At 44.4% G+C, this 27965-nt stretch overlaps 3 protein-coding genes and 1 long non-coding RNA gene across 8 annotated transcripts; 2 read left to right on the forward strand and 2 right to left on the reverse strand.

The window, feature by feature from the left end:
• The first annotated feature begins 235 nt into the window (after window positions 1-235).
• LOC124050182 (cleavage and polyadenylation specificity factor subunit 3-like) lies at window positions 236-7019 on the forward strand. The gene is made up of 18 exons (XM_046372445.1): window positions 236-613; window positions 1270-1333; window positions 1440-1537; window positions 1730-1858; window positions 1950-2127; window positions 2722-2811; window positions 2916-3066; window positions 3200-3375; window positions 3466-3624; window positions 3710-3856; window positions 4152-4304; window positions 4392-4500; window positions 5016-5114; window positions 5477-5571; window positions 5852-5939; window positions 6016-6082; window positions 6438-6534; window positions 6743-7019. The coding sequence occupies exons 1-18, from the start codon at window positions 543-545 to the stop codon at window positions 6860-6862; spliced, it is 2091 nt and encodes a 696-aa protein (XP_046228401.1). The 5' UTR covers window positions 236-542; the 3' UTR covers window positions 6863-7019.
• A 548-nt stretch (window positions 7020-7567) lies between these two features.
• On the reverse strand, window positions 7568-9124 carry LOC124051033. The gene is made up of 2 exons (XR_006841729.1): window positions 8369-9124; window positions 7568-8207 (listed from the first exon to the last, which is right to left on the reverse strand). It is a non-coding gene; the product is annotated as an uncharacterized LOC124051033 (long non-coding RNA).
• Window positions 9125-10679: 1555 nt separating this feature from the next.
• adam17b (ADAM metallopeptidase domain 17b) lies at window positions 10680-19991 on the reverse strand. Its single transcript, XM_046373653.1, has 18 exons — window positions 19624-19991; window positions 17297-17429; window positions 17088-17221; window positions 16914-17002; window positions 16649-16832; window positions 16250-16380; window positions 16089-16175; window positions 15889-15999; window positions 15551-15695; window positions 15371-15462; window positions 15081-15233; window positions 14795-14994; window positions 14382-14485; window positions 14171-14305; window positions 13747-13877; window positions 13504-13671; window positions 12412-12468; window positions 10680-11567 (listed from the first exon to the last, which is right to left on the reverse strand). Exons 1-18 carry the CDS (start codon window positions 19712-19714, stop codon window positions 11169-11171), a joined length of 2544 nt encoding a protein of 847 aa, XP_046229609.1. The 5' UTR covers window positions 19715-19991; the 3' UTR covers window positions 10680-11168.
• Window positions 19992-21766: 1775 nt separating this feature from the next.
• taf1b (TATA box binding protein (Tbp)-associated factor, RNA polymerase I, B) lies at window positions 21767-27158 on the forward strand. Of its 5 annotated transcripts, none has more exons than XM_046373298.1 (15): window positions 21767-21908; window positions 22145-22243; window positions 22799-22886; window positions 23256-23353; window positions 23430-23522; window positions 23824-23938; window positions 24029-24197; window positions 24315-24414; window positions 24546-24693; window positions 24808-24982; window positions 25078-25115; window positions 25233-25335; window positions 25423-25493; window positions 25989-26238; window positions 26437-27158. In XM_046373298.1, exons 1-15 carry the CDS (start codon window positions 21891-21893, stop codon window positions 26633-26635), a joined length of 1764 nt encoding a protein of 587 aa, XP_046229254.1. In that variant the 5' UTR covers window positions 21767-21890; the 3' UTR covers window positions 26636-27158. The 5 variants fall into 5 exon arrangements, with proteins under 5 accessions (XP_046229254.1, XP_046229258.1, XP_046229257.1 ...); XM_046373302.1 differs by having other exon boundaries at window positions 26010-26238; XM_046373301.1 differs by having other exon boundaries at window positions 25248-25335.
• Window positions 27159-27965: the final 807 nt, after the last annotated feature.

Raw genomic sequence — 27965 nt, forward strand, 5'->3', positions numbered from 1 at the left:
TCCTTCTTTCAGTAGTATTTAGAATAATAATCCTGAATGATTTCATAAAAACATGTTTAAAATAAACTCACAAAACATGTATTTTATTTATAAAGATCTATTTCTATAACATATCAGAATCAGTGATTACAAAACGAGGTACAGAACTCGTGCTGATGGAGTAAAAAATAAAATGTGCAGTAAATAAAAATATATCTTGATTTACTAATCAAGAGCAGATCAGACTGAAAACAACCTGAGGAGGCCAACAAAAAGACAGAGAACACAGGACTTGGACACACCTTGAGTCCAGCAATCTCGATCATGAACATGGCAGCTCCGAGGACGTGACCAGCATGGTAACTTTTATTTGGTTTTTCCAGCTCAGGGAACAGAAACGTCTGAAGGCGGAACCAGTTACAGCCGATTGTCCTACACGGAGTGATTTCAGCGGGAGCCGGAAGTTATATTTTAGCCTAAGTTGTGTATTCGCGCGAAGTAGCTAAAGTAATGAGGAATTAATTAGTATTTGTGAAGAATTTGCTGGGTTTATCAAAGTAAACATGGCAGCCAAACGTAAGTCTGACGTGACGGTTCCTGCGGAGGAAAGCGACCAACTCCTCATCCGCCCGCTGTGAGTTTTAATCCAACTTCTTTTCTTCTTTTTAGCAGCCCGCCTCGATGTGTGCCACCCTCAGACCAAACCGACAAAGAGCATTTTTTAGCTACTGTGAAGATTAAAATCAGGTGTTGTAGCGCCAGCTTTTCAGCCAGTGCTTTTCTTAATGGAAGTTAACGTCGACAGCGCGCGTCTTGAGAAAGCAGAGTGCTCTATTTCTACATTCACTTAAAGACAAAACAAAGACGTAACTCTATCAGCAGTTCGCGGTCGAAAAACTGTCTGCCTACCTGTGACTCTGCCTATATCACAAACACAGGTATTCCCAATTACTCAATCAGGGACGTCACACGCAGCAGGCCAGACAGAACGTCAGAAATCACCGGCATAACAGTACATTATACTGCATCAAAATAAGATCTAAACCATTCTTTCAGTTTTACATGAACATAAATATGGAAAACATAAACATTCACAAACGGCTCCAACAGGTGTAGTTTGTGTAGATTCAGGATTTATAACTTTAATTGATTAGTTAAAATAACTCAAATTTCAAATGTTTTGGCAAACTACTTTAAAGTTTATGAGTTCTTCAGTTGTTAAATGAAAAGCAAAATTATCTGAACGTTAGTTAGACATGAGCCTGACTGTGTTTGTGTGTTCATGTCCAGAGGAGCAGGACAGGAGGTGGGACGATCCTGCATCATCCTGGAGTTTAAAGGACGAAAGATTATGGTACGACTTGTCCCATCGGCAGTAAAGTTCAAAATCTGTCTGTCCGCTGACTCATCACCTCAGTGTGTTAAAATGTGTGTGTTTGTGTGTGTGTGGGGGGGTTCAGTTGGACTGTGGGATCCATCCTGGTCTCGAGGGGATGGACGCTCTGCCATACATTGACCTGATTGATCCAGCTGAAATCGACCTGCTGCTCATCAGCCAGTGAGTTCAGAAAATCTCGTTATCACGTCAACCACAAACACTCGAATTCCTCTCCAACTTCAGTTTGTCAGTTTTTATCCAGTTGTTTGTTCAAACACTGAAGAAGGACATTATGCAAAGACTGTAAAATCCAGTGTTGAAGATCATCATCTCTCCGCAGTAACCGCAGTGTTGTCATCCTGTCCCCCTCAGCTTCCACCTGGATCACTGCGGAGCTCTGCCCTGGTTCCTGCAGAAAACCAGCTTTAAAGGACGCACCTTCATGACTCACGCCACCAAGGCCATCTACCGCTGGCTGCTGTCTGACTACGTTAAAGTCAGGTAGAGCTTCAGATTGGTCAGATTAAGTTTGACCTACCGCAGTTTGTGTTTAATGTTTGACATGTTTAACTGCTGCTGGTGTTGGCTGCAGTAACATCTCGGCAGATGACATGCTGTACACTGAGACGGACCTGGAGGAGAGCATGGAGAAGATCGAGACCATCAACTTCCATGAGGTGAAGGAAGTGGCTGGCATTAAGTTCTGGTGTTACCATGCTGGTCATGTCCTCGGAGCTGCCATGTTCATGATCGAGATTGCTGGAGTCAAGGTGTGTCCAAGTCCTGTGTTCTCTGTCTTTTTGTTGGCCTCCTCAGGTTGTTTTCAGTCTGATCTGCTCTCTTTATTTCGTTTAGTATCTCTCCTTTCTGTCAGGCTCAGATTTACAGATAAGAACAAAATCCACATGAGCAGCTCCCGTTAGCAGCTCCTTGCTTGCTGTAGCAGTATCACTGTGATACTGAAGTAAACTTATACACATGCTGATGAAGAGGTGGATTTCTGGACGTCGGTTGAGAGGGACATTGGAGACAGTGTCCTCAGGAATTAACTTTCTGTTAGTGATGATGAACCACAGATCTTCAAAACCTTTACACAAAATTCTTGTGCTGGAGATGAGATGATTCCCGATGTCTGTGTTCTGTGACTTAAGCTTCAGGGCTGAAACAGTCAATGAGTTTATTGATTAATCTTTTGATTTGATTAATTTATGGATCAGACAAACATCTCTCTCCTTTCTCTCCTGCATGTTATAAGTATTTTCGTGTGTTACACAGTTGGTCAGACAGTACAGTTAATTAATTATTTCAGAAAGTAGATTGATCGAAATTAATGTTGTTTATATTGTGTGTGTCTGTGTGTGTAGTTGTTGTACACAGGAGATTTCTCCCGTCAGGAGGACAGACATCTGATGGCAGCGGAGATCCCGAGTGTGAAACCAGACATCCTCATCACTGTAAGTGTGGCTGCAGAGTAAACTTTATTTAAACACTGAGAGGAACAAACCAAAGAGAACAACACGTCTCTGTCCATCTGTGTCTCTGATTATCTGTCTGTTAGGAGTCCACCTACGGGACTCACATCCATGAGAAGCGAGAGGAGAGGGAGGCTCGTTTCTGTAACACGGTCCATGACATCGTGAACAGGGAAGGTCGCTGCCTGATCCCCGTCTTCGCTCTGGGTCGAGCCCAGGAGCTGCTGCTCATCCTAGGTGAGACGATGCCACAGTCTGCTGCCCCGGTCAGGGTTCTGATCTAGTGCTCCCCTCAGGGTTGGAGTTCCAGCTAAGTATCCCAGACTGAGTGTGTTCTCTGTGGGTGTGTGTGTGTGTGTGTGTTAACAAGACGAGTATTGGCAGAACCACCCAGAGCTCCACGACATCCCCATCTACTACGCCTCGTCACTGGCCAGGAAGTGCATGGCTGTCTATCAGACATACATCAACGCCATGAATGACAAGATCCGCAAGGCCATAAACATCAACAACCCCTTCGTCTTCAAGCACATCAGCAACCTCAAAGTGAGTGAGCGCGCTCAGTTGGCCATCCTGTTGCAGGTCTGATCCCTCACAGTAACACGTGCTGTTTTGTCTCCATCCCATGTCTTTCAGAGCATGGACCACTTCGATGACATCGGTCCCAGCGTGGTGATGGCATCTCCTGGTATGATGCAGAGTGGCCTGTCCAGAGAGCTGTTTGAGAGCTGGTGTACCGACAAGAGGAATGGAGTCATCATCGCCGGGTACTGTGTGGAAGGAACCCTCGCCAAGGTGGGCTCAGCTCTTCACAGGAAGCTACTCTCTCTGTGTCACCTCATACATACACCTGTCATACCTGAAGGTGTGTGTGTTTCAGCACATCATGACGGAGCCTGACGAGATCACCACCATGTCAGGTCAGAAGCTGCTTCTCAAGATGTCGGTGGACTACATCTCCTTCTCCGCCCACACCGACTACCAGCAGACCAGCGAATTCATCAGAGCACTCAAACCTCCTCACGTGGTAGTCACATGCCCCCTGCGCACACACACACACACACACACACACACACACACACACACACACCTGGTGCTGTTAACGGGTTCACAGGTAAAACTGAACAGTGATCAGCCTGATGAAGCTTCATTAGAGCTTTAAGCTTTCAGTTTGTATGCAGCAGACAGACGGGATCCTACAGAGTGGCCTTTTAACAGCCAGTTTGAGCAGGACATCTGAACACCCGAATGATGGTTTAAAGAGGCTCTTGAAAAACTGTGAAGTGATCCTTTTTAATATGGGGCTGATGTCTGTGTGTCAGATTCTGGTCCACGGCGAGCAGAATGAGATGGCCCGTCTGAAAGCAGCTCTGATCCGCGAGTACGAAGACAACGACGAAGTCCACATTGAAGTCCACAACCCTCGAAACACCGAAGCCGTCACACTGAACTTCAGAGGAGAGAAACTCGCAAAGGTTCACCTGAAACCCTGTCACATCAGGTCTGTTGTTCTGCTGCTCACACACTCCTGGTAACTCCCAGCATGCTCTGCTCCACCGCAGGTGATGGGCTCTCTGACCGACAGGAAATGTGTTCAGGGTCAGAGGGTCTCTGGGATCCTCGTCAAGAGAAACTTCAACTATCACATCATGACGCCGTCCGACCTCTCCAGTCAGTACCAGCCTGTGTGTGTGTGCATCTTTATCTGTGCGTCTGTCTTTGTGAGGACCATCACTGTGACATTCCTTAAATCTTCTGGTTTAAATTGGTTTCATTGGATGTCCCATCTGCTAACATGAAGGGGGAGGGGCTTATTAGCTGTACTGCAGCAAGTCACCAGGGGGAGCTCTCAGGTCAGCCATCTTTACATACAGCCAATGCTAGAAACTCATTAGTTTAGCAGCATCGGGGATACAAATAAGCGTCACTGCTAACGTGACACGTTAAAACCAATATTGATTGATGCGGCGTCATTAACTTACCAAATTTTTACTAAATCGTCTCATCAGTGTAGAAATTACTAGTTCAGTGTCTGTTCTCTTCATCTCATGGTCTTCCTCAGCAGATTATTAATGAACCACTGAATTAATTCAATTCACCACAGACTGTGTGTTTTTGTTTTGCGGTGTCCCTGAACACACCCACATGTGTTGTGTTTGTTTCCTCATGTCTCTGTCTCTGTTCAGACTACACAGATCTGAGTATGGGCACAGTGACTCAGACTCAGGCCATACCATACACTGGACCCATCTCTCTGTTGGTCAGCCAGCTTCGCAGCCTCACAGGTCAGTCACAACTTAGCATGTCCCAGCTCCCCTGAACGCACCTCACAGATCACAGTGTCCACATCAAATGGTTCAGAGAAGTCCTCTTTTCAGTGTAAAACAACTTGTTTAAATATAAAAAGTGTTTTATAATTGTTGTTCAGCGAATCATTTGATTTATTCTGTTTCAGCTACAGACGCAATCGTCTTCTTCTGCATGAACACGTTTACTTGTGTACTTCTGCTCAGAACTGAACGCAGTACTTTTTCACTGGTGTTTGTAGTTGAGTAGAGAATGTGAATACTTGTTGCACAATCAGAAATCTATCAGCCAGTCAGTTTCGGGCTCTGCAGCGTTCACAGTGGACTCTGTGTGTTGTCAGGAGACGTGGAGCAGGTGGAGGGGGCAGCCAAGATCACCATCAGGATCTTAAAGAACATCACTCTGGTTCACGAGGCCGGCATGGTGCTGCTGGAGGTCTGTTGTCTCCTGTAACTTATTTTCATTATTGATGGATGGGCTGATTATTTTCACAATTCATTGTTTCAATATAAAAGTTTCGAAATTCTGAAAAATGCTCATCATATTATCCCAAAATGATCTTTGAACAATACTTCTTTTTTTCTCGTCCAAGCAAAAGTCCAAAACCCAAAGACTTTTCATTTCCTGTCAAAAATGACACAGAAAAACAGCAAATGGGTTAGGGTAACCCTCTAGGGCAATTCATTCATTTTCGTCAATTAATTTTTATCCTCAGTGGATCGCCAACCCGCTCAATGACATGTACGCTGATGTGGTCACCACGGTTGTACTGGAGGTCCAATCCAATCCCAACGCACAGAAATGTGAGTAACCACAGTACGAGATTTTCGAGTGACCAACAGAAACATTTGTTTATTGTGTGACCTGTGTTTGTTCCAGTTCTTGAAGGAAAGCGAGAAATGTTCGACACGGACGTGTTCGCAGAGAGACTGACGCTCATGCTGCAGTACGTACGCCTCACACGCCTGTTGGACATTTGTTTTACTCAGCATGTAGTGCCAGTCAGGCGGAGTCTGACTGTAACAACCAGCAGACATCGTCAGTTCAGTCAGTGATCTGAATATATATATATATATATATATATATAAACAACAAATCACTATGTTGATCTTTTCATCAGAACTTTTACTCATTCAGATCCTTAAGAAGTGAAAGAAGGAAGTGTCTGCAGAGATTGCTTGTCAAGATAGATAGATACATATTGATCCCGAGGGAAATTCAAGAAGAGACATACTGAGTTCTCAGTCCAGATCGGTAGGCCAGCAGAAAACACTGTTCATGTTGTGTGTTGTGCATTTCAGCGATATGTTTGGAGACGACTGTGTGAACTTCAAAGACCGTAAAAACATGAGTGTGACGGTGGATGGAGTCACCGTGTCCATTAACCCAGAAACCAGAGTGAGTACATCTGAGCAGAGCAACACCTCCTGTGTGTATCCTCTCTTTGATAGAAACAGTGCATTTGTTGGGGACTATTTTTAGTGCGGATGAATCCACAGTTGGTGCTGTAATTAATGTGTGTTGCTCATAGCTGAAGAGAGTGACACACACTCATTCCTGAAAGAAGCTCAGAGACACAGTCACACTGACCTCTTTCTTCCTCCAGGCAGTGGTGTGTTCAGAGGACGACTCTCTGAAGGACATGGTGGAGGTCGCGGTCCATCGGCTGTACGATGCCCTCAGCCCTGTATGTGATGTCACCAGCAAGGGGCGGAGTCATCAGTGACCTCACATCCACCTGATAAGAAACATTTTGCATTAACAAAGATGAACTCTTTGTTAGAAACCTGATTCCAAAGGAATCACCTCCAGAAGCTGCACCAACAGTCTGCAGCTCTTATCGCTTTTGTTAATCTTTAATAAAACAAACTTTTGTCCAGTGAGAGCTTGTGTCTTTTTTTGATTTCTGAATACTCTGGTTGAGTATTGATTGATGGTGAGCTTTCAACCAAATCACAAGTAATACAGTATCACATCAAATTAAGGTTAAACAAAATCAGATGACCAAATTGTCATCTTCAAACTTCACTTCAAACTTTGTCAGTATATTTTTTACATACACTGCATTTAACCCATCACTGATGCAACATGCACTGAAACACACTGGAGCAGTGGGCTGCCATGTCAGGCATCTGGGGAGCAGTTGGGGATTTAGGTGACTTGCTCAAGGTCAAGCTGTTACTAATGGAGGGGGGAGCATGTTAATTAATCACAATCACTTCCTGCCCGTCTGGGGGGAATCGAACCGGCGACCCTCCGGTTACAAACTGCTTCTCCAACCTCTAGGCCTGCCTTTCGCTAAATGCTAACAAGAAGACAAATGCTAATACTGATGGCAACCTAATAATAGGTGATGATAAAACGTGTAACAGGATATTCATCAGAATCATTCAACTACAGCGAATTTATCATTAGTGTTCACAGACTGTACTCACAGGAAAAGGTTTTATTTTGAAAGGGCACAGGTAAACTGACAGCTTTAAATGTTGTAATACTTGGTGAATCTAACATCAGAATAATACAACACACAGTACACAACATTACACAATACTGATTGTAGTGCATCTGAATACCACTGTGGAAGAGGAAGACACACTGACTTACGTAATTTAAAAATAAAAATGACAAGTTTAACTTTCAGTTACAAAAATAAAAGAAAAAACTGGCAAAATGTGAACTGTGGTACTAAACAGTGAAACAATGAAAATACTTCAGTTTTTCCTGACTGAAGTGTCATTAAAACCCCCTCTAATTATGTTTAAATTAAATAATATTCATACCAAAGAGGTGCCGTTTGATTTACCAAAACAAAAAGTACACGGTCTCATGGTTTAACAAAACAACATGCCACCACAGATGTGTGAGAAAAGTGCATACTGGACTCAAAGATGGCATCTGTTCAGCCTGGCACTTGTCTTGGTTTACCTCCTGGTCATGTGGTCCACTGAGCTTGTGCAGTAGGTTTTGTCCTCCTGGTTCCGCCCTCCAGTTCCCACTCGCTTCATGTTGTGGTGGCATCACAGATTTTTAACTCGTTCTTTTTCTCCATTAATGCATCACAATTATTTGGTCTGTAAAATGAGATAAAACCAAGAAAAACACTTTCCTTTGCTTGAAAAATGACGATTAATCAGTAAGTTGTTGCCAATTAGTTTCGTGCTGATCAATGAATCAATCAACTAATGGTTTTAGTTTTAGATAATAAAAATGGACTTTATTTGGCAGAAGTTACCTTTTATAGAACAATGCTTTAAATAGAAACTGGCTTCGGAGATCAATACGAACATTACATCACAGAGAACCTCAAGCAAGATGCCAACACCATCAGGGTTTTAGAGTTCAATTCCCAGGGGACGCTTCAAACAGTTGCATCAAACAGTTAATGCTGAAGTCTTAAAACATTTGTGTGTTTTTATGTTTTATGTCTTTTTATGATCCTTCAACAGAAAATGTTTGACATTTCTGGACGGACGTGAGCTCCATGTGTCCAAGCAGACATTCAGTTACTGATGTATGTATGGTCGGTGATGAGTCACTTTAAACCTTTCAGGCCTGCAACTTCTCATCATTTTCACAGTCAATGAATCAGACCATTATTACCATTACCATAATTTAACTGTGAAGGATGGTGACATTTTCAAATGTCTTGTTTTGTCTTTATATCTAACGAACTGCAACAAGCAGTTGTAGTTAAACTGTGACTGTTAAATATTGGTAAAACCCTTAAAAGGAAAATACCTGAAAGGTCCACATTTGGTGTCCACAAACCTTCACCAAACTGAAAGATGTTTTGAGTTTTACAGAGCATCCAAAACATATTCACACCACTTCGCTTATTCCACATTTTGTTATGTTACAGTCTCATTGCACAATGGATTAAATTATTTTCTTTACTACACAAAATACCCCATAATGACAAAGTGAAACAAGTTTGCTTGAATTTTTTGCAAATTTATTAAAAACGAAAATAAATAAATAAATAAATAACATGTACATAAGTATTCACACTCTTTGTCATGACACACAAAATTGAGCTCAGGTGCGTCCTGTTTCCATGGATCATCCTTCAGAGGTTTCTACAACTTGAGTTGAGTCCACCTGTGGTAAATTCAGCTGATTGGCTGTGATCTGGAAAGGCACACACCTGTCTATAGAAGCCCTCACAGTTGGCAGCATGTCAGAGCACAAACCAAGCCATGAAGTTAAAGGAATTGTCTGTAGACCTCTGAGACAGGATTGTGTCGAGGCACAGATCTGGGGAGGGGCACAGAAAGACTTCTGCTGCATTAAAGGTCTCAAAGAGCACAGTGGCTTCCATAATCCATAAGTGGAAGAAGTTTGGAACCACCAGGACTCTTCCTAGAGCTGGCCACCCAGCTAAACTGAGTGATCGGGGTAGAAGGGCCTTAGTCAGGGAGGTGACCAAGAACCCAATGGTCACTCTGACAGAGCTCCAGTGTTGCTCTGTGGAGAGGGGAGAACCTTCAAGAAGGACAACCATTTCTGCAGCACCTCACCAATCAGGCCTGTATGGCCAGACGGAAGCCACTCCTCAGTAAAATGCATATGTAAGCCCTCCTGGAGTTTGCCAAAAGGCACCTGAAGGACTCTCGGACCACGAGAAACAATTCTCTGGTCTGATGAAACAAAGATTTAACTCTATGGCTTGAATGACAAGCGTCATGTCTGGAGGAAACCAGGTACTGCTCATCACCTGGCCAATACCAATTCACCTGTGAAGCATGGTGGTGGTAGCTTCATGCTGCGGGGATGTTCTGCAGCAGGAACTGGGAGACCAGCAAGGGTCGAGGGAAGGATGACTGCAGAAAAATGTATAGAGACATCCTGCTGACAACCTGCTCCAGAGGCTGGACCTCTGACTGGACCTCAGACTGGGGTGAAGGTTTATCTTCCAACAGGACAAAGACCCTCAGCATTCAGCCAACATCACAAAGGACTGGCTTCAGGACAACTCTGTGAATGTTCCTGAGTGGCCCAGCCAGAGCCCAGACCTATTGAGCATCTCTGGAGAGATCTGAAAACGGCTTTGCACCGACGCTCCCCATCCAACCTGATGGAGCTTGAGAGGTTCTGCATTGGAGGTGGAGAAACTGCCTAAACTTACAGGATCAGACTCAAACAGACTTCAGGCTGTAACTGCTGCCAAAGGGGCTTCAACAAAGTGTTGATCACAGGCTGTGAATACTTATGTACGTGTTATATTTTTGTTTTTTATTTTTGATAAATTTGCAACAAAATTCAAGCAAACTTGTTTCATTTTGTCATTAGGAGGTATTTTGTGTACAATTTGGAGGAAAAAAATGAATTTAATCCATTTTGGAATGAGATTGTAACATAACAAAATGTGTAAAAAGTGAAGCGGTGTGAATACTTTCCTGTACATTTATGGCTGTAAGCTGAGCTGGAGTCTGTTTTTTGGATTTCACTGAGAAGATGACAATCAGGAATAAAGTTTATATTTAAAATAAAAAACGTAGTCAACTAAAGAAACAGGAAGACAAATAATCTGAATCGTGAGTGAATTTGTAATTTCATGTTGCCTATATTTATTTATGTGCTTATTGATCCATTTTGAACATTATGGGTTGCCGTACGACCTGAACCTGAAAGTTTATTTAGTTTAGCTGATCAAATAGTGTCCGTTTTGTCCTGCAGCGACTTTCTATGAGTACTGAGGTCCTGCTCAAGTACTGATACACAGTAAACAACATTCTACTGTCCCTGTGAGACAAAAGGGCTGAGGAGAACCAATCGTGTGTCGATAATCCAATAATGCAGAGCTTGTCAGGCTGACATCTGAGTGTTATGATTATTAATATCAGTCATCGTTATCGGCCTTGAAAATAGTGAAGTAGTCTTTAAAAACAGTAGTAAATACACCAGCCTGTTACCTGGTCTCTGCAGGTGTGGAGATGGACATGCATAAACAGGGGTAGCCATGTGTGGACAGGTGTGGACAGGTGTGGACATGTGTACCCAAGTGTAGGCAGGTGTCAAATAGGTGTGTCCTCTCAGCACTGCGTCTCCTTGCTGTCGATCTGATGTTGTCTCTGCAGTCTATGCAGCATTGCCTTCCCGCTGCGACTCATCACACTTTTCTCCGTCAGGTCCTCAAAGGAGCGCTGAGTCGTCCCCACTGACCGCCCAAACGCCTCCTCCAGGGCTTCCTCGTCCAGGTGTGAGTCGAAGCTGGGGTCCTCCTGGATGGTGGCCATGCGTGGGCTGTCCAAAAGGGGGTGAGCTGGGACGGCAGCTGGCTCAGGGCTGGAGACGGAGACCGGAGGGGTGCTGGTCTGCTGGGGGCCGAAAGGCTGGAACCGCAGCCCGGCGAGGTGGTTGGTGCTAGGGAAGGCTGGAGGTTTGAAGATCCGAACAGATGCAGACTCCAGGCTGCTCAGGAGCTCAGCATTCTGGGAAAATAACAAAGTCGGTCTGATCCACAATAAAGGAGCAGGCTGCTGTTTCATGCAGTCTCACTGAAAGTAAAACATCACCAGCTTCTTCAGCTACAGCTGGTGACAGCATTTTAATTTAAGTTTTAATAATTTAGTTATTTTATTAATCCCAAGCTGGGAAATGACTTCTCTTCTCCGATTACAAGCCGCTTCTCCAACCTCTAGGCCACGGCTCCCCCCCAAACATGTTTTCATGTTTAACATGTTTTCAGATTATATTAGTATCATATTATCAATCATATTACAATCAACGCTCTCCTCCTCCATTAGTAACTAGCTGCCCTTGAGCAAGGCACTCAACCCACCAACTGCTCCCCAGGTGCCTGACATGGCGGCCCACTGCTCCTGTGTGTTTCATTGCATGTCACGTGTTCAACCAGTGATGACTTAAATGCAGAGAAGAATTTCAGTTTATATAAAAATGTACTGACAATAAGAAGAAGAAGAATCAGCTTTATTGACAGTATATATATTTATACATACACACACTGAATTCGTCTTCTGCATTTATCCCATCCTTAGTTGAACACACACATGCAACACCCGGCAAATTACATGCAGTGAAACACACACAGGAGCAGTGGGCAGCATCAAGCGCCCGGGGAGCATATTGGGGGTTAAGTGCCTTGCTCAAGGGCACATCAGCCAGCTCATTAATCACTACACCACAACCAAATTTTCCCTGCCCTTCTGGTGGGGGAATCGAACCGGTGACCCTCCGATCACAAGCCGCTTCTCCAACCCCTAGGCCACAGCTGCCACAATAAAGCTGGGTGTTTAAGTTCAGAAATATACTCACGCTGGGGAAGAACAGAGACTTGGTGTTCTGTTCATACTGTTGATCCAGTTTGTTGTCCTGAAACATGAAGTGAGAAAAGTCATTCATTCATTTTCCATACTGCATATCCGACAGGGTCGCGGGGGGCTGGAACCTATCCCAGCTGACTACGGGGGGAGAGGCGGGTTTCACCCTGGACTGGTCACCACCCAATCACAGGGCTCACACACAAAGACAGACAACCACACACTCACACCTAGGGGCAATGTAGAGTAGCCAATTGCCGCCCTGTGAGAAAACTCCTCATTAAATAATCCATCGCTAACACCACACATAAACATCAGATGTGACAACAAACTGTTCAACTAAATTATCTTGATGTTTTCCATGAAGTCCATGTTCATTGAGTTCAGAAAAGTACATAACAGGAAACATCTGAAAGGGAGTCTGCTCTGAGCTTAGCATTAAAAAGTGGTTCGTCTCCAGCGAAATGAACCATACCAGCCTCCGTTAGGCAACTGGACATTAAGTTTTCTGGAAGACGTTTCACCTCTCCTCCAAAAAGCTCCTTCAGTTCAATTCAGAACTGAAAACTTCACGTCCAGCTGCCTAACGGAACTATTCTACCTTGACCATGACCTGGATGACTGAGAATCTCCATAGATACATACCAGACTCCCTTTAAAACACACAGATTTTTAAATCTCTTTTCACGGCAGGAAAAGCACACAGAATTCAGATACTGAAGTTATGATAGATGGCCAACATGAGAACGTCTAACCCTAACATCTGGACGCCCCCTGGTGGCTCGCTGCTGTACAGCTTAAGCTCCTCCCCCTCCGTGTTGGCAGATGGGACATGAGCCAAACTAAAAACTCAAAAGTCCAGGTCAAATAAATTTATCCCAAAGATGGTTTCTGTCATTTTAGGCAGTTCTTATCACACTGATGATTGTTCAAGTGTTCATATTTCTTATCAGTATGGTTTAAATGAGTTATTTGATTCTATAAAAGGGGGGCTGAAATGTCATGACAGCTGAGTGCTGTTCCATCACCTTAGTGCTGCAGGGTTGTGAGATGTATAATCCCAAAAACATAAAGTGTGGAGACTCACCACACAGTGGACCAGGATGCTGAAGGGGATCCAGAACAGCAGTGAGAAAACCACAACTGAACCCACAATGTTGTCAGCCAGGAACTTCCCAAATGTGTTAATGTCCAGTTTGTCGATGAAGTCCCAGAGACGCTCCACCACATCCTGAACCTGCTTCATGCACTTCCCCTGCAGACACAGCCAACAAGCAGATAGTCTGAGTGTCTCAGAGGGCAGGACACACAACGTGTTGCTGAGACTTACCGCTCCGTCACAGAAGCCCACGGTGCACGGTTTGCCTTTACGCAGGAAGAGGAAGTTGCCCGTTTTATCCTGGTAGGGGACACAGATGCCACCACTGCCCCGACAGCAGACTTTACACGACGAGTGGGTTTCTACCAAGAAGAAACAGATCAAGATGCATGACTGAGTTACACATGCAGCAGGCAGGTAAGAACTCCTCTTTCTGCTTTTATCAACATCTTTCAGATCTGATTCAGATTTCAAAATTCAATTCATGAGGTCATTTTTCTTGCTGATTTTTTTATGAAAACTTTAGCCTGAATCTAACTAAGTTTACGCTTACATGTCCTCAATCCACACCTGGGGACTGTCCCTGTCTCTGCCCCATCTTACGAACACTATGACTAGATGAACGAGTGTTTCCAGTGTGAGCGGTGCGTCGTACCGTTGCAGGCGCAGGGCTGCAGCTTTAAGGCGGCCTGACAGAAAGGGATGCACTCTCCATCCAGACACGTGCCACTGTCCAGACACACTGTCTTATCTGGAGCGTCTTCCGGAGGAGGACACTCACTGCTGTTTCCTGTCAACATAAACAGAGCATGCCATCACTGCAAGCCTCTGTAAACACAACACACACCTGTCACCTGTGAGCTCACCTGTGCAGTACGAGTGTCCTTTACAGGTAGCGTTGATGGGCTCCTGGCAAACTTCACCTTCAGACTCAAATCTGCAGTTTTTGCAGCAGGCACTGTTCCTGTCACTGTACAAAGAGACACAGGGTTGGAGACGCTCAAAACTTTAAACCGTCAGAGGAGGAGAAATCAGTCTTTGTGTCTCTTCTCAGTTAAATGATGGTAACGTTAAACTCATGGTTTCTGCTCTGTTCCTGTTCACATGTTAGTGAAGATACTCTTTGTTTCAGGTGATGGGGTCAACACTGAGGGACTCTGTGCTCTCTGCTATGACTGGGAGGTGCTGATATTACAGAGGTTAAATTATGATTCTCAACATTTAATGTGAACTCATACAAACAGTAAACTTTGTGACAGCAGATCTTAGAGCAGCTGACCTGCACTGAGCCTCAGTTCTCAGCCTGCAGTCGGCGGTGCAGCAGAGGTCTGAATGGATGTGCAGCAGTCCTGGGTCACACTCCTCACCCTGTTCCACCCGAGAGTTCCCACACACATTAATGTTTCTGTGCTTGAAGCAGGACGGAGCCTTAAACCTCAGACGCTTCACTATGGATTGCTTGCTGCAGTTAGAGAACAGCTGAACAAACAGGAGACACTCAGTTCATCATTCTGTTGAAGTAAATCTGACATAAGCCTGTGAAGACCACTGAGCGTCAGCAGCACCTTGTTGTTGACGTGATCTCCACTCACGGCGATGGGATACATGACGTATTTCCCCCCTTGGTCCTCTCGGGGGGCACAGGACGGGATGTCATCAGGGTCATGTTCTGCTCCGAAGTTATGGCCGAGCTCGTGAGTCGTCACCAAGTCAGCTTCCTGTGGAGACAATACCACGGTGATCACCAAGAGGAGTAGAAGCTCAGTTCTGTTGTACTGCATTACTGCTTATCACCGCCATCATTTACAGCTCACTTTTTTTACTGAATGTAGACACAGTGAGGAAACTGACCCACCTTGGTCAGGATGGTTTTCCCATAGTTCTTAGTGCTGGTCAGGCCTGTGTTGAGGTACATTGCTCTTTGTTCATTGGAGGATGAAGGACAGGCTTGAGAAGAAAAACACCAGAGTTATTTTTTTATGTTTCTGGTGTCTGAAGAAACTCAGGGGACTGTGCTGAGTCACCTGGACTTTACCTTTGGAGCAGAGACCTCCAGCAATGTCTGGTTTGGACGGGGCAACGTAGGCTAAACCCAGAGTGCCTTCATCAAAGTCCTGGTAGGTGAAGAGGTGTGCGAGGCACACGTTGGCGGCTTTCTCTGCGATGTCAGCGCTGAACTGCTGCAGAGACACGAGACACGAGACAAGACTTTCAGGGTTTAAAGGAAAAGTCTGCTGCTGTTCTTCCTTTAACCAAACAACGAATGTATCACAACCTGACACACCAGAGAGCAACACTGCACACACACAGACACACACTGCAAATTACTAAACTACTTAAGTTCTAACCAGGTTCAGCACTGTCAGGTTTTACCTCCAACAGCCTCTTGACGTCCCAGACATCTTTATCCTCCACCGGACTTCCCCTCATGTTGAAGTGACTTTGTCCTGGAGCTACAGCCGTCGGGCTCTTCTCTATGATGATCTGACAGGAGACATATAGTTTACGTCGATGTAAGGCAGCATTTTCCTATCACATGCGGTTTCAGCTTCCTGTCCTGTCACGCTCCTCACCTGCTGGATCTGAACGCCATAGCCTACAAACTCGTTATCCCACGACGTGTTTCTGTAGATGTCGTCAACACGATCAATCAGCTCAATCTGAAAACACAGTCAGGGTGGTGAAGAGATGGAGAAGATGGAGGTTAAATTCAAACTGTGGACTGGGTGCTGACCAGGTAGTTGAGGGTGGTGCTCTCCTCGTCCCGGCCCATGTGTTTGAAGAAGCGATGATCAGCCACCAGCAGCAGAGGACAAGTGTTCTTCAGGTGATCGTTGACCTGACGCTTCCCTCTGAACAAAGACTCTGACCAGGTGAACACATTAAAACAAGACAAAAACACAATCAATTTAAATAATATCAACATGAAGTTTCTGTTCATGTGACCAACAAGTCATTATGTTGGTGTGCTGTCAAAATATAAACTGTGCTTCACATTAAAGCTCTTCAGGCAAATCACACGGAGGCTTTCATTGTGAAGCAGCAACAGGAAATGCAGTGTGTTTAGTACCAACCACCACTCATGGCGAGGGTTACGCTCCAAGCCCCTTTGTCAGATTTCAGATGTGCTAACCTTCTTCTATGTCCTGCATCTCCCACATGGCTGACTGAACTCTGTGAGGGAGGAGCTGGCTGGCGTCAGAGGTCAAGTAGCCGCAGACGGAAGGCTGTTGCAGTCGGCTCAGGTTCCTGATGTCCTCTGAGCGGTAGATCAGCAGTTGACCATCCGGGGGCATTGATGTAAACCTCCATAGAGGCTGAGGAGAAGAATGACAGCAGGAGACTTCAGGTGTGTTCAGGTAAAATCTGTCAGCGTGTCTGCTTTGTACATGTTTTACCTCAATGTTAAACTCTGCTTCGTCGGTCAGGATGCGAGCCGAGAACTCGTGATCGTCAATATGTGCCTGAACGCGAGAGTTTTCCTCCCCTGGAACAAAAAAAAAAAAAACCAAATTACTTTTTTTATTTCTTATCGACTTCTGTTTAAAGTTCTCCAGGCTGACCGGAGTTACCGATGACGTGTCCGGTGAAGTAGTTGTGTCTGTTGATCGAGTAGCTTTGCTCTTGTCCATCCTCGTCCACGATCACGGCTCTGAAGTCCTCAGTGAAGAGCTGGTCGTTGGTCCTCAGGTACAGTCTGAAGTGCCTGCAAACAAATACACACTTGATACCTTCTGGAGACTTGGTGGGTCACCAAACTGTATAAAAGGTGAATTCTGACCTCTGCAGGGCGTCGAAGCTGAGCAACTTCTCTACATGAGTCTGAGTCTGGACATCACGGCGGCGGACAGAGTGAGTCTGCAGGCTGGAGAGCGGCAGCACGTCGAAGTCCTCCAGCATCGATCTGAGAGACACTGTGGAGGGAATAAAACTTGCTGTGATTGGTCACTGACAGAGTCATAAACTCCTGCTGTGATTCACTCAGAGACTTGATGTAACTCCTATCTTCTATTTACTAACTCATGAATTAGACAAAAGTCATTTATACTTCACATTTTATTGATCACGTTTAAAGTTGGTTCTGGCCGGAGCTACGCAACTGACTGCTTGCATTTATTATTCTTTTTTATCTGAGTTTACTTCCTCTTATGTTATGAAGTCTTCTGATTAGAATTTATTTGTCCTTATGGTCTGCTGTCCTTTTATTCTTTTTATTTTGATTCATTTAGACTGACCATTTTGTCGCTTAAACTTCCTTTGAACTTTTCCTGGTTTTAATTTTGTCTTACCGAGTATTGAGCTTCTGCTTTGAATTGACTCACCATGGGCCTGTTTAAGAAAGCAGGTTTAATGAAAACTCTGAGTAAGTTAAGCCTGAAATGAGGGAAACTCTGGGTTAATCATTTCAGTGAGAAAGGTAACTCAAACCTGAGACAAAGGAGTAACTCAAGCCCATTTCAGAAAGAAGGTAACTTATACTTGGAGTAAGTTACCACAGTAACTTAGTCTGTGCACCTAACCTGGTCTGGAGCAGGTTTTCTTCAATAAACCCAGAGTTTCTGTCCGTCTCCTCGCCTTTAGAGAGTCAAACGGTTGCTTCATTTCCTCATTCATTCATTCAGTCATGTTTCAGTGGAGAACAACCAAGTAATTATTATTAAAATGGCAGGTCCTGTTATTGAGGATCCTGTAGATGAGGAGGCTCCTTTAGTTCACAGGGAGCTGTTGCAGTTATGTCGGAAGAGGATTTTGAGGCCCACACTGGATTGTTAGTCTTGTCCTGATGACTCCTTAGCTGAGCGGCACCATTTTTCTTCACAATCAAGCAGATTATGAGATTATGATCATCATAATCTCATATATACATAATACCTCCCATACCTGCCAGAGGTGAAAGTGAAAGTGACATATTTTGTCATTGGAGGGAACTCACTCCAATGAAATTCGTGCTCTGCATTTAACCCACCCAAGTGACGTGCACACACACACAGCAAACCCGGGGCAGTGGGCGACCGCGTGCAGCGCCCGGGGAGCAGTGGGGGTTAGGTACCTTGCTCAAGGGTACCTCAGCCATGGACACCGGTACGGGGAATCGAACCAGCGATCCACCGGTTACGGGTCCGACACCCTAACCGCTGATCCACGACTGCCCCTCAAGGTGGTCCTCTACCTGTTTTCCAGGCCTTTGCCCTACTTATGTTGACTGAATACAAGTCAAACGTTACTTTCCTCAGCTCCAATTAATGAAACAGGACAGAAGAGGACATCGTGTTGAAGCTGCTGCACACTGAAATAACCGCTGAATGATGTTTACTTTGTTTAACGTGTCAGATGTTATCACAGTGAGATACAACCATAAGCCTCTTACACTGCAGCCTAACCTGACTGAATTATGTTTTTATATTTAGCTGCTTCCATGTTCTTTCCTGTATGAGAATTACTTTCAGGTTCAGTCATTTCATCAGTTTTCACCTGTGATATTTTAACAGTGATGAAACTAAACTTGTGCTGTGACTCCAGCAGCAGTTTTTCCTGCCAACTTTCTGTCCTGCTGCCAAAGATGTTCTCATTGTCGGCATGTGCCTGCAGAAGACTTGTAGTCCTGCAGACCACAAACAGGAGGCCTCTGATTTTCATCTGCCGTTGCCATGGTGAATCGTAGTATTGGGGCTCCATTCGTGATGGCTTTTTATAGTCGTGCTGATTAACTCAGAGTCAACCTGCTCAGAGCTGAATGAACTAACTCAGATCAGCTGCTCTGAAAATGGAAACTCAGAATAAATCATCTCAGAGTTCACAGTTTAAATCAGAGTTTGAACCTCCATCTTGTGTGTATGTAAAAAATATATATATACTCCCAATAAAAGTTGATTGTTCCTCTTCTTCTTCTTCTTCTAAACGGGCTCCAGGTGTCCTCAAATTTTAGGAGCACCCCTGTTCAGCGCTAACTTTACAATTTCTGATCTTTCTTTTCAGTTTTGTATGTTTCTGATGGATCTGAACTGCTTGACTGGCAAGTGAAGCGAAGTGAGGCTTGTTGCTGGAGCTAATGTCAAACCGGACCTTTAAATCAATGAACAGGATTAAAAACATGTGTCAAACACTTACTGTAGTGCTCCTCCTCTGTGTTTGCGGGCGGAGAAATGGCGGCTTCCGTTAAAACGATAAAAACAGTGAAGAAAGTGACTTTTTGCCGCATGATTGATTGGACTGTTGGATTGTTAAGCCACACTATGGACAGAATGGAAAAAGGTCGTCGCTGCTTGTTTCAGTTCAAAGTCGCGACGCATCAGATTTAAAACTTTATCGACAGTTTAGACAGAAATTTGAATTTAAAAACACACTTCCGAGAGAAATTAAGTCAGCCAACGTCTTTGTTGTGTTTTTGAAAAAGGCATGAAAACGCGTTTAACTCCGCAAAACCAGGAAGACGCGCAGCGTCCGAGTCAAGTTAGCTGAAACCACGTCAGGTGGGGCAGAAGGAAATTTTGGTGCCTTCACAATAAAGGCGTCTCGTTCAGTGACTGCAGCAATAACGAACTGGATTTGAAATTTGATAAAGTAATCACATTTGAAGACAAAAGTAAACAAAGTAAACCGTGATTTAAAAAAATAACAAAGTAATTAATTATATATTCAGGAATACAGACACTGATACATTTCAACATAAATATAAATATAAATGCTTTATTTTGAAAACCTGTTATCGGGCCGTGTTGTTTTTGTCGCGAATTTGACTGGTGAGTTAAACACGCTGGAATCCGAAGATTTCCTGAACCAAAAATTTAAACTATGACATCTTATGTGATGTTTACAGCGTTTTCTCTTAAATAATTGGAAGTTACTCAACAAGCGTATAGAGATAAGATGAAAGTAAAACATATCCTGTCGTCCATCTTGTGTAAGAGAAAAACAGAGAGAGACATCTGGCAGGTCTATTTATAACATCTGATCTCATCCAAATCCGCTTTCACTACCAGAGATATACAGCTGGAAAAACTATAAAACACTGATGATGAATAGATCACAAGAATCTGTTAACTGTCCACCAGGAAATCAATGTATCGGGAATGTTGCAACCACAGCCACTGGAAACTGATTATTAAACATCAGAACACACACACACACACACACACACACATAAAAGAAATTTTACATAAAATTAGACATTACATTCACACTGCTGGTAAACATTTCTGATATATGTGTAGTATGTGTAATGTGAAATATTAGGCTACTATAGATATTAAAGCTATTATAAGGATATTAAGGATTAAAGAATTTCCCTTCGGGGATAAATAAAGGAATTCTGATTCTGATTCTATGATCAGAACACGAGGATTCGGCTCAGGGACGTGAAATAAATCAAGACTCATAGACCAGAAGTTCTGCAGTGCAAAGGTACCATGTATTCAAAAAATAACAAAGTAAATTAAATACAACATAGCATTACGGCCATGGAAAAGAAATATATCTAAACACAAAATTATAACAAAAATAATCCCACTATTTACAAAATGTGACAGCTGTTTTAGCGTTTCTGAGATTTTAATTTGTTAAGTTAGGTTTTTAGGTGCACCTTTTTTCAATTTTTATTCCTTTCCAACTATTAACTTACCCCATCAAGCTAAATAAACACAAATAAACGAAATAAGCTCAATCATTTAAGACCTCAATAAATGTGTGTGTGAAGGGATGATTCTGGCAAGTGTCTTCATGTGTCCTAGCGCTGGGACGTGGACAAGGAGTTGTTCAAGCCTTAGCAGTTGGTAGCCGTTTCCTCCAGACTTGGCTCCTGGTTAGTTATCGTTTGGGTAGCTCACCATCTTGAACTCTCTCCAATCCAGGTAGCTCATACGGCTCGCAACCATCAACAGATCGTTCGGATTTGTTTCAGGTAATTCATCTGCCGCCGCTCCGCTCTCAACAGTAGCGTCTCGCTAATGTTGATTGATTAAAGTTTGGCCGCACCTGCATCACTTGCGCCAGTAAATCACATGATCCTTTCGATAATGTGTAATTCAAATTAGCATTTTCTTCATTACTAATTATCGCATTTACCACTTATATTTATCTTTTTAATACAGAGTTAGTATTTCTATTAATTATCTTATGTGTTATTTATTTTAGAGCACTGGGTTACATACGCTAACTAAGTAAATTTACTCAGGTGCTGTATCTATTCTGTGTGTGCGTGTGTAAAAGTGGAACATGGTGCAGTTCATATTTCGGACTGTGGGGGCAGCAGTGTGCCGCAGAGCTCCTGAAATGAGAGAAGAAGTAAACCTTAACAAAACCTCGCTGTCGCAGGTCATCGGACAGTCTTCAGTCAAAGTTTGAAATCAACCGTTTAAAACTGTCGTTTTTAAGTGAAAATGGACGACGAGCATACGGTAATTTATACTACACATCTTGGTCACCCTGGTAACGGCGGTAGCCGCCATTACGTGTTGGTTAATAACGTGTTAGCTTGTCAGCGCACCAAACTCCATGTCAGAATTTGTCGAGACTGGCAAAGACACGTTAAAAATGACATTTAACACAGTGTGGGATATTCAGAGACAAACTTTGCGAGTTCGCACCACCCAGTTTAACAGTCCGTACATGTTGGTGCTGTGTGTGTGTTCAGGACGGCTACAGGGAGCCCTGTGCTCAGTGTTCAGCGGTGGACTGGGGAGTTTCAGACGAGGGTCGTTTCTACTGCAGATCCTGTCACAACGCTATTGAGGTAAGAGCTGATCTGAGGCACGCTGCTACAGAAAACACCTGGTTGATTCGTTGGTTCCAGTTTCCTGAAGCAGCTGTTTAAAGTTTAGCTGAGAGTTTAACTCGAGATCGTCAGGAAGTCGGTTCCACCTGTGTGCAGTATCGCAGGTGGAAGCAGCTTCAGCCTGTCTGGTTCCATCTCGCGGTTCTGTGAAGGTTCCTGCTGGGTTTGTCGTCTTCAGAGAGATCAGAAATGTTGCCTGAGTTTCTCTGCTCTCAGTCTGTTCAGACCTGGTGTTAAAATCTGTTCACAATGATCCACTCGTCATTTTTTCACACAAAGAAAGAAATTGATCTCTAACTTACAAGAATTTGTCATAGACAACGTTTCACAAAGTTCATGAAGTTTCTTCTCATTCAGCAACACCTGCTGCTTGCCTGAGCAGACATACTCGCCCTGTTTTTTTTTCCACTTGATTCATCAGACTGCAGTTCTGCTGTTGTCAGCAGGTGGCAGCATGGCCTTCCTGTTCCAGGTTATATGGGCTTTTGTTTGTTTCCTTCTGTGTGTGCTCAGAGAACCAGAGAGGTGGTGGACTCCACCTTCACTCCTGGCTCCAGCAGGGTCTCCACCATCAGTAAAGGAACCAGAAGCAAGCGTACCGGTTGGTGCTCCTACGTCCCTCAGCTGGCTTTGTGTCTCGGTTTGTTTCAGATCAACCTGCTGGCTGTAAATATGCAAAACAGAGAGAAAACCTGAGCAGATTTGTTTCTTTGCCAGCAGCAGATCTTTAGCTTCTGTTGGCTTTGGCTTCTGTTAGCTTCAGAAAACAAATCAGCAGTTAAAATAATTAATTGATTTTTCAACATTCTCTGTTGTTTTATATCACAGTAAACTGAGTATTTTAGACGTCACATTAAAGCACATTTTTATTTGTAAAATGACTCCTTGCAGCCCCAAGTCTGCATTTTAGAACAAAGCAGCAGCTTTAAATCTGAGGGGTGTTAACAAAACATCTGCTTGGTGTTTTCAGAGCGAGGTCGTCAGTGGATGATCTGTGAGGGATTCCAGTTCATCCTGAGAAACCAGGCCAACGCTCTGCTCAAACTGGGAGTCAGTCCACACTTTAAGGTCTGTTTTTCTGCCCGTTCATCACACCTGAGGCTGGAGGTTAGGCAGTCCTGACGAGATGCTCGTCTCGTTTCAGGACAAGGTCTTGTGTCAGTTGTGGAGAGTCTACCTGCAGAAGAGTCGACAGGCCTACACCCACAACCCAGTCAGGAGCTCGCACTTTAGAGTGGTGAGTATGCAGAGTACACATATGTACTGTAAAAAGCCCCTTTAGTGGTGCAGAAAGTTCAGTTGCAGCTTCCTTTAGTTTAGCTTAGTCTTATTTTTCACAAACTGCTTGATCCAAACAATGAACGCAATCAGACAAAGTACACAGACGCAGTGCAGAACTTAGCAGAGGGTCTCAGTCTCTGATGTTTAAAGTTAAAGATGTAAAATGAAACATTTCCACATAAAACTAATGACTCGACTTTTGTTCATGTGTTATTGAGTCATGTTCTCACGCTTGTCTGTCTGCCTGCCTGTCTCAGAGAGATCCACACTCGGACTCGGACAGTGCATCCAACTTGTCAGGCGTCTCAGACAGTGAGACGGATGGAGAGACGAACCTGTCCAGTAGGGATGGACCAAACGCAGGTGAAGTCAGTACGTGCGTGTGGGTGTGTGTGATCATTTAAACGGTTTTCTGTGTTTGATTGGACTGTATTTACCAGGTGTGCTCCTTGTCCTCCACAGGGAGCTCCAGTGATTGGTCGCCGTGTTCAGGCTCAGTGGACGCGGTTAGCTACCTGTCGGCTCAGCTAAGACGAAGCCGCAGCCTGATGACCATGAGGAAGACTCTGGCTCTGATCCACCTGGCTCTTATCTGGAGCCATGAGGCGCTGACGCTAAGTGACCTGCTCAGGTGACAGTACACCTGGATGGTCCAGGTTCAAACATTAGATGAAATGACGCCACTGAAAACCCTCCACTGTGGGTCCCAGAAAGTCCTGGAACGGCTGTTTGATGTGTTTGGTTTCAGGTTAGTGAATGAAGGTCACGTCCCATATGTGAACGCATACGAGGAACTTCCTGATGAGATGAAGCTAGAGGGCAAAGATGCACTCATCTTCAGAGTTGAGGTTGGAAATCCATCACCTCCCAATACTGTAGTCAATACTGAAATCAGTCATATGTGAATCAAGTACCCCGAACACATACAGATTTTATCGTGTCCATTAAAGGCAGTAAGTGGATTTTTTGTTGTCCACAGAGTGTCCCGTCCCACCATGCTGTGCATCAGGAGGCGGAGACTCTGCTACACTTCCTGCAGCTTCCTGCTTTTCCTCCAATCAGCCGCCAGAGTCTGCTGCACCCGGCGTTGCTCAGCCTGCGATACCTGTCAGACGCCAACCTTCCCGGTAACAGCCTGGTCGCAGTACTGCTTGGTCATTTGCTGTTTTACACTGGGTTAAACATGATGATGGTGACGTACTGCCTTTTGTGCGTTTCTTCTTCTCTTGCTTTGTTCCCAGATGACCTCCACCTTTGGGTCTGCAGGCTGATGGAGCACGCTGGTATGGAGGATCAAACGCTCCACACCGCCAACAGCCTGTCTCGTCCCGGCCTGCCTCTCTATGACGTCCAGACCGCCGCTCTCATTGTTGTCACCATGAAGCTGCTGTTCGGCCTGGAGGACCACATAGAGTGGTGAGCCGAGCGTCGCCAAGGAAATACGACAAAGTTTTCACATTTCTCAGGATATAGCCAAACTGTGCTAAGAGTCACTTTCTTTTGTCTTCCAGGGATTTATCCAATCAAACGGGTGACCAGGACCACTCAGGTGAGTTCAGATCATCTTGTTTTTATCTGTGGGTTCCCTCAGAGATTTGTCAGTCAGTTTGAACACTTTGTTTTGGCTGCTTGGAGTCCAGTTTTTCCATTTCCTGTGATGACACAGACTGTGACCTGACAGGAGACCTGTTTAACCTGAGGAGGTGGTACAGGCTGCTGCAGGCTGCGCTGATCAGAGGTCAGCAGAGGAGAGACCAACATGTTGCCAGGTCAGAGTCTGACCAGTTCACTGAGCTTGCTCGAAGTTTGTGAAACTGTCCTGTTCAGCAGTTTTTCTTGTTTCTCTGGCCCCACAGGAAACAGTGGAAAGCCAACAAACCTCTGGTCCCCAGCAGGACGAAGAAATGTGTCGTGATGAAAAAGAGAAGTACGAACCCTCCTCTTTTTTTTTTGTCTTATTTCAGTTTTGGAATTACAGCTCCCATGATGCTTTTGGGGGGCAGGTTAAAAAGGATGCATAATGACTGACTGACTGTGATTTCAGTCTGGATCTGTTTGCATGTAGTCAAAGTGCACTGCTAGCAGCTGTTAGCAGCTCCTGCTAGCAGTGTAGCCTTGGATGTAGTCAGTCAGAAGAAGAAGAAAAATCAGCTTCTTCTTCTGACTGACTGTACATCCAAATCCAGTCAGTCACTGGAGTACTGCAATGCTGAAGGAAATTCAAAAAGGTTGTGAAGACTCTGACACTGTGGATCTCTTTGTCTGAAAGTCAGTGGAAGAAGTGTCGCTGTAGATTTTGACATCTTGTCAGAATCTTCAGGTTTTGTCTGTTAACTCCAAGCCACGTGAGCTTGAGCCTTGGTTTTGGTGCTTGATGGTTTATGTTTTAAAAGATGGAGGTCCTATGCTGAAAGCGAAGCAGCTGCTGTGTTTGTGTGTGCAGGAATTGCAGAGCAGCTGCAGATCTGCTTTGAGAAGCTGTCGTCCTGCCCAGCAGGTGTCGAGCGAGTTCATCCATCCAGCTTCACGTTCTGTTGGGGGGATGAGGACAGAGCAGACGGTCCCAGTCTGCACCAGAAGAAGCTGGATGGGGTTGTGTGCCTCAAAGACGGAGGCCTGACCCCCCGTACCTCCTCATACTGGCACCCAGCACTCAGAGCCTGCAAGCCACGGTAGGTCGCCCCTGATCAATAGACTGCTGAACCTCAAAGAATGTCTGAAAAGGTTAAAACGGTGTCATGTCAACAAGCACAAAAATCTGTTTTCAGCCAAAAAGTGTCCGAGATCAGTGAACTGCACATAACTCAGCCTTTCAGCTCCTCCAGGTGAAGAGACTAATTTTTTCTTCTTTCTTTCTTCTTTCTCTACAGGAGGTGCAGGAGTCATTACTCAGAGGTGGAGGCGACGCTGCCGCGGTCCTTCGTCTGGCTGCTGCAGCTCTTCTGCTTCCTGCTGGACGTGAAGCCGGCGTACCTCTATGAGGAGGTGCTGAGGGTGGAGAGACGCGTGTTCAGCAGCAGAACGCCCAGCAGGAGGAGGACCAGGACCAGGGCAGACCAGGATGTGTGAAGTGTGTAAAGTCATTCAGACTGTGGACATACAAATGTCATCTGGAATATTTAAGAGTCAAAATGAATCATTTTATCTTTTGATTTATTTTTTTTAATTTCTTCTTTGAATTTGGGACAGAAACGTTGGAAGACACCACAGTTAATTCATTATCCAACTGCCTCAAGCTGGTGGAAGGTAGACAGAAATATTCAATCCTGTGGGTCTGACGGTAGTGATTAATGATTTCAGCACTGAAAACATCCTGATGTGATTTGGAAAAGAAAAGTTTGATTGATGAGCTCCACACAGAACTAAGACACCAGAGCTCAGAAGTGTGACGATGACAATAATTTCAGCTTTACATTGACTCCTAATCATGAACATGAAGGTGGCAAGTTTGGATCACTGATCGAGTTTGGTGTGACAGGAAGTCTATGGAAAAACCACTGACAAAATACTCACAATCGACTGTTGTTTATGGCTGAATGAAATGGGCAAAATAAACAGAGCTGACAGTCAGCCAGTTCAGTTACTTTACAAATACAGAGTTTATAAAATCTGATTGTTCTGAGTTAAAGTCCAGCAGTTCACACAGTGAACTAAAGCCATCAGTCCACTAATCAGTAACAGATCAGCTCTACTGATGTTTTCAGTGATTTCTCCTTTAAAAACGTGCTTGATGTGAAGCTTTGCTGCTTTTCCTCTGAGTGGTATGAATCCTCTGAATGTGTTTGTGATCATGTTGAGCTTTGGACTGTTGGTTGGACTGAACAAACTCTGTGAAGGAGTCGCTTTGGAACCACATTTCTCACTATTTTCACCAGTTTGACAAAGCAAACAATCAGCAGATGAATCAGAGTGAACAGAATCATCAGCTGCAGTCAAAATGAGCTCCTGCAGGAGTCACAGTCAGCTGATCTCAAATCAGGCAGGACAACATTTTACTGCACTCACTATTACTTACTGCAGTATTTTAAGGACAATTTCCTGCTTATATACTTTTACTTTTCGCTTTCAGTACTGGGCTGATGCTTCTAACCGTGTAGTATTTGTATTTTTACTGCAGTATGTGGATGCTGGTGAAATGTGCAGGAGACCATTTGTACCTGTGGACACTAAAATAATCTGTCTGGATGCTGGGATCAACCAGCAACATGTGAACGCGTCACCAAGCTGAGGTGACACCAGGTAACACTGCTCTCCGTAGTATCGCCATAGCAACATGCCCAACGCTCTGAAGTTACTTAGCAACAGCTGCAGCACGTAACAGAGGGACCAACATGGCAGCTTGTGTGGAGCTGAATGGTGAAGATCACACCTGAGTCTGCCTTTATTTTCTCACCTTTAA

Source organism: Scatophagus argus, chromosome 19 (genome assembly GCF_020382885.2).
Source record: "Scatophagus argus isolate fScaArg1 chromosome 19, fScaArg1.pri, whole genome shotgun sequence".
Lineage (NCBI taxonomy): Eukaryota > Metazoa > Chordata > Actinopteri > Scatophagidae > Scatophagus > Scatophagus argus.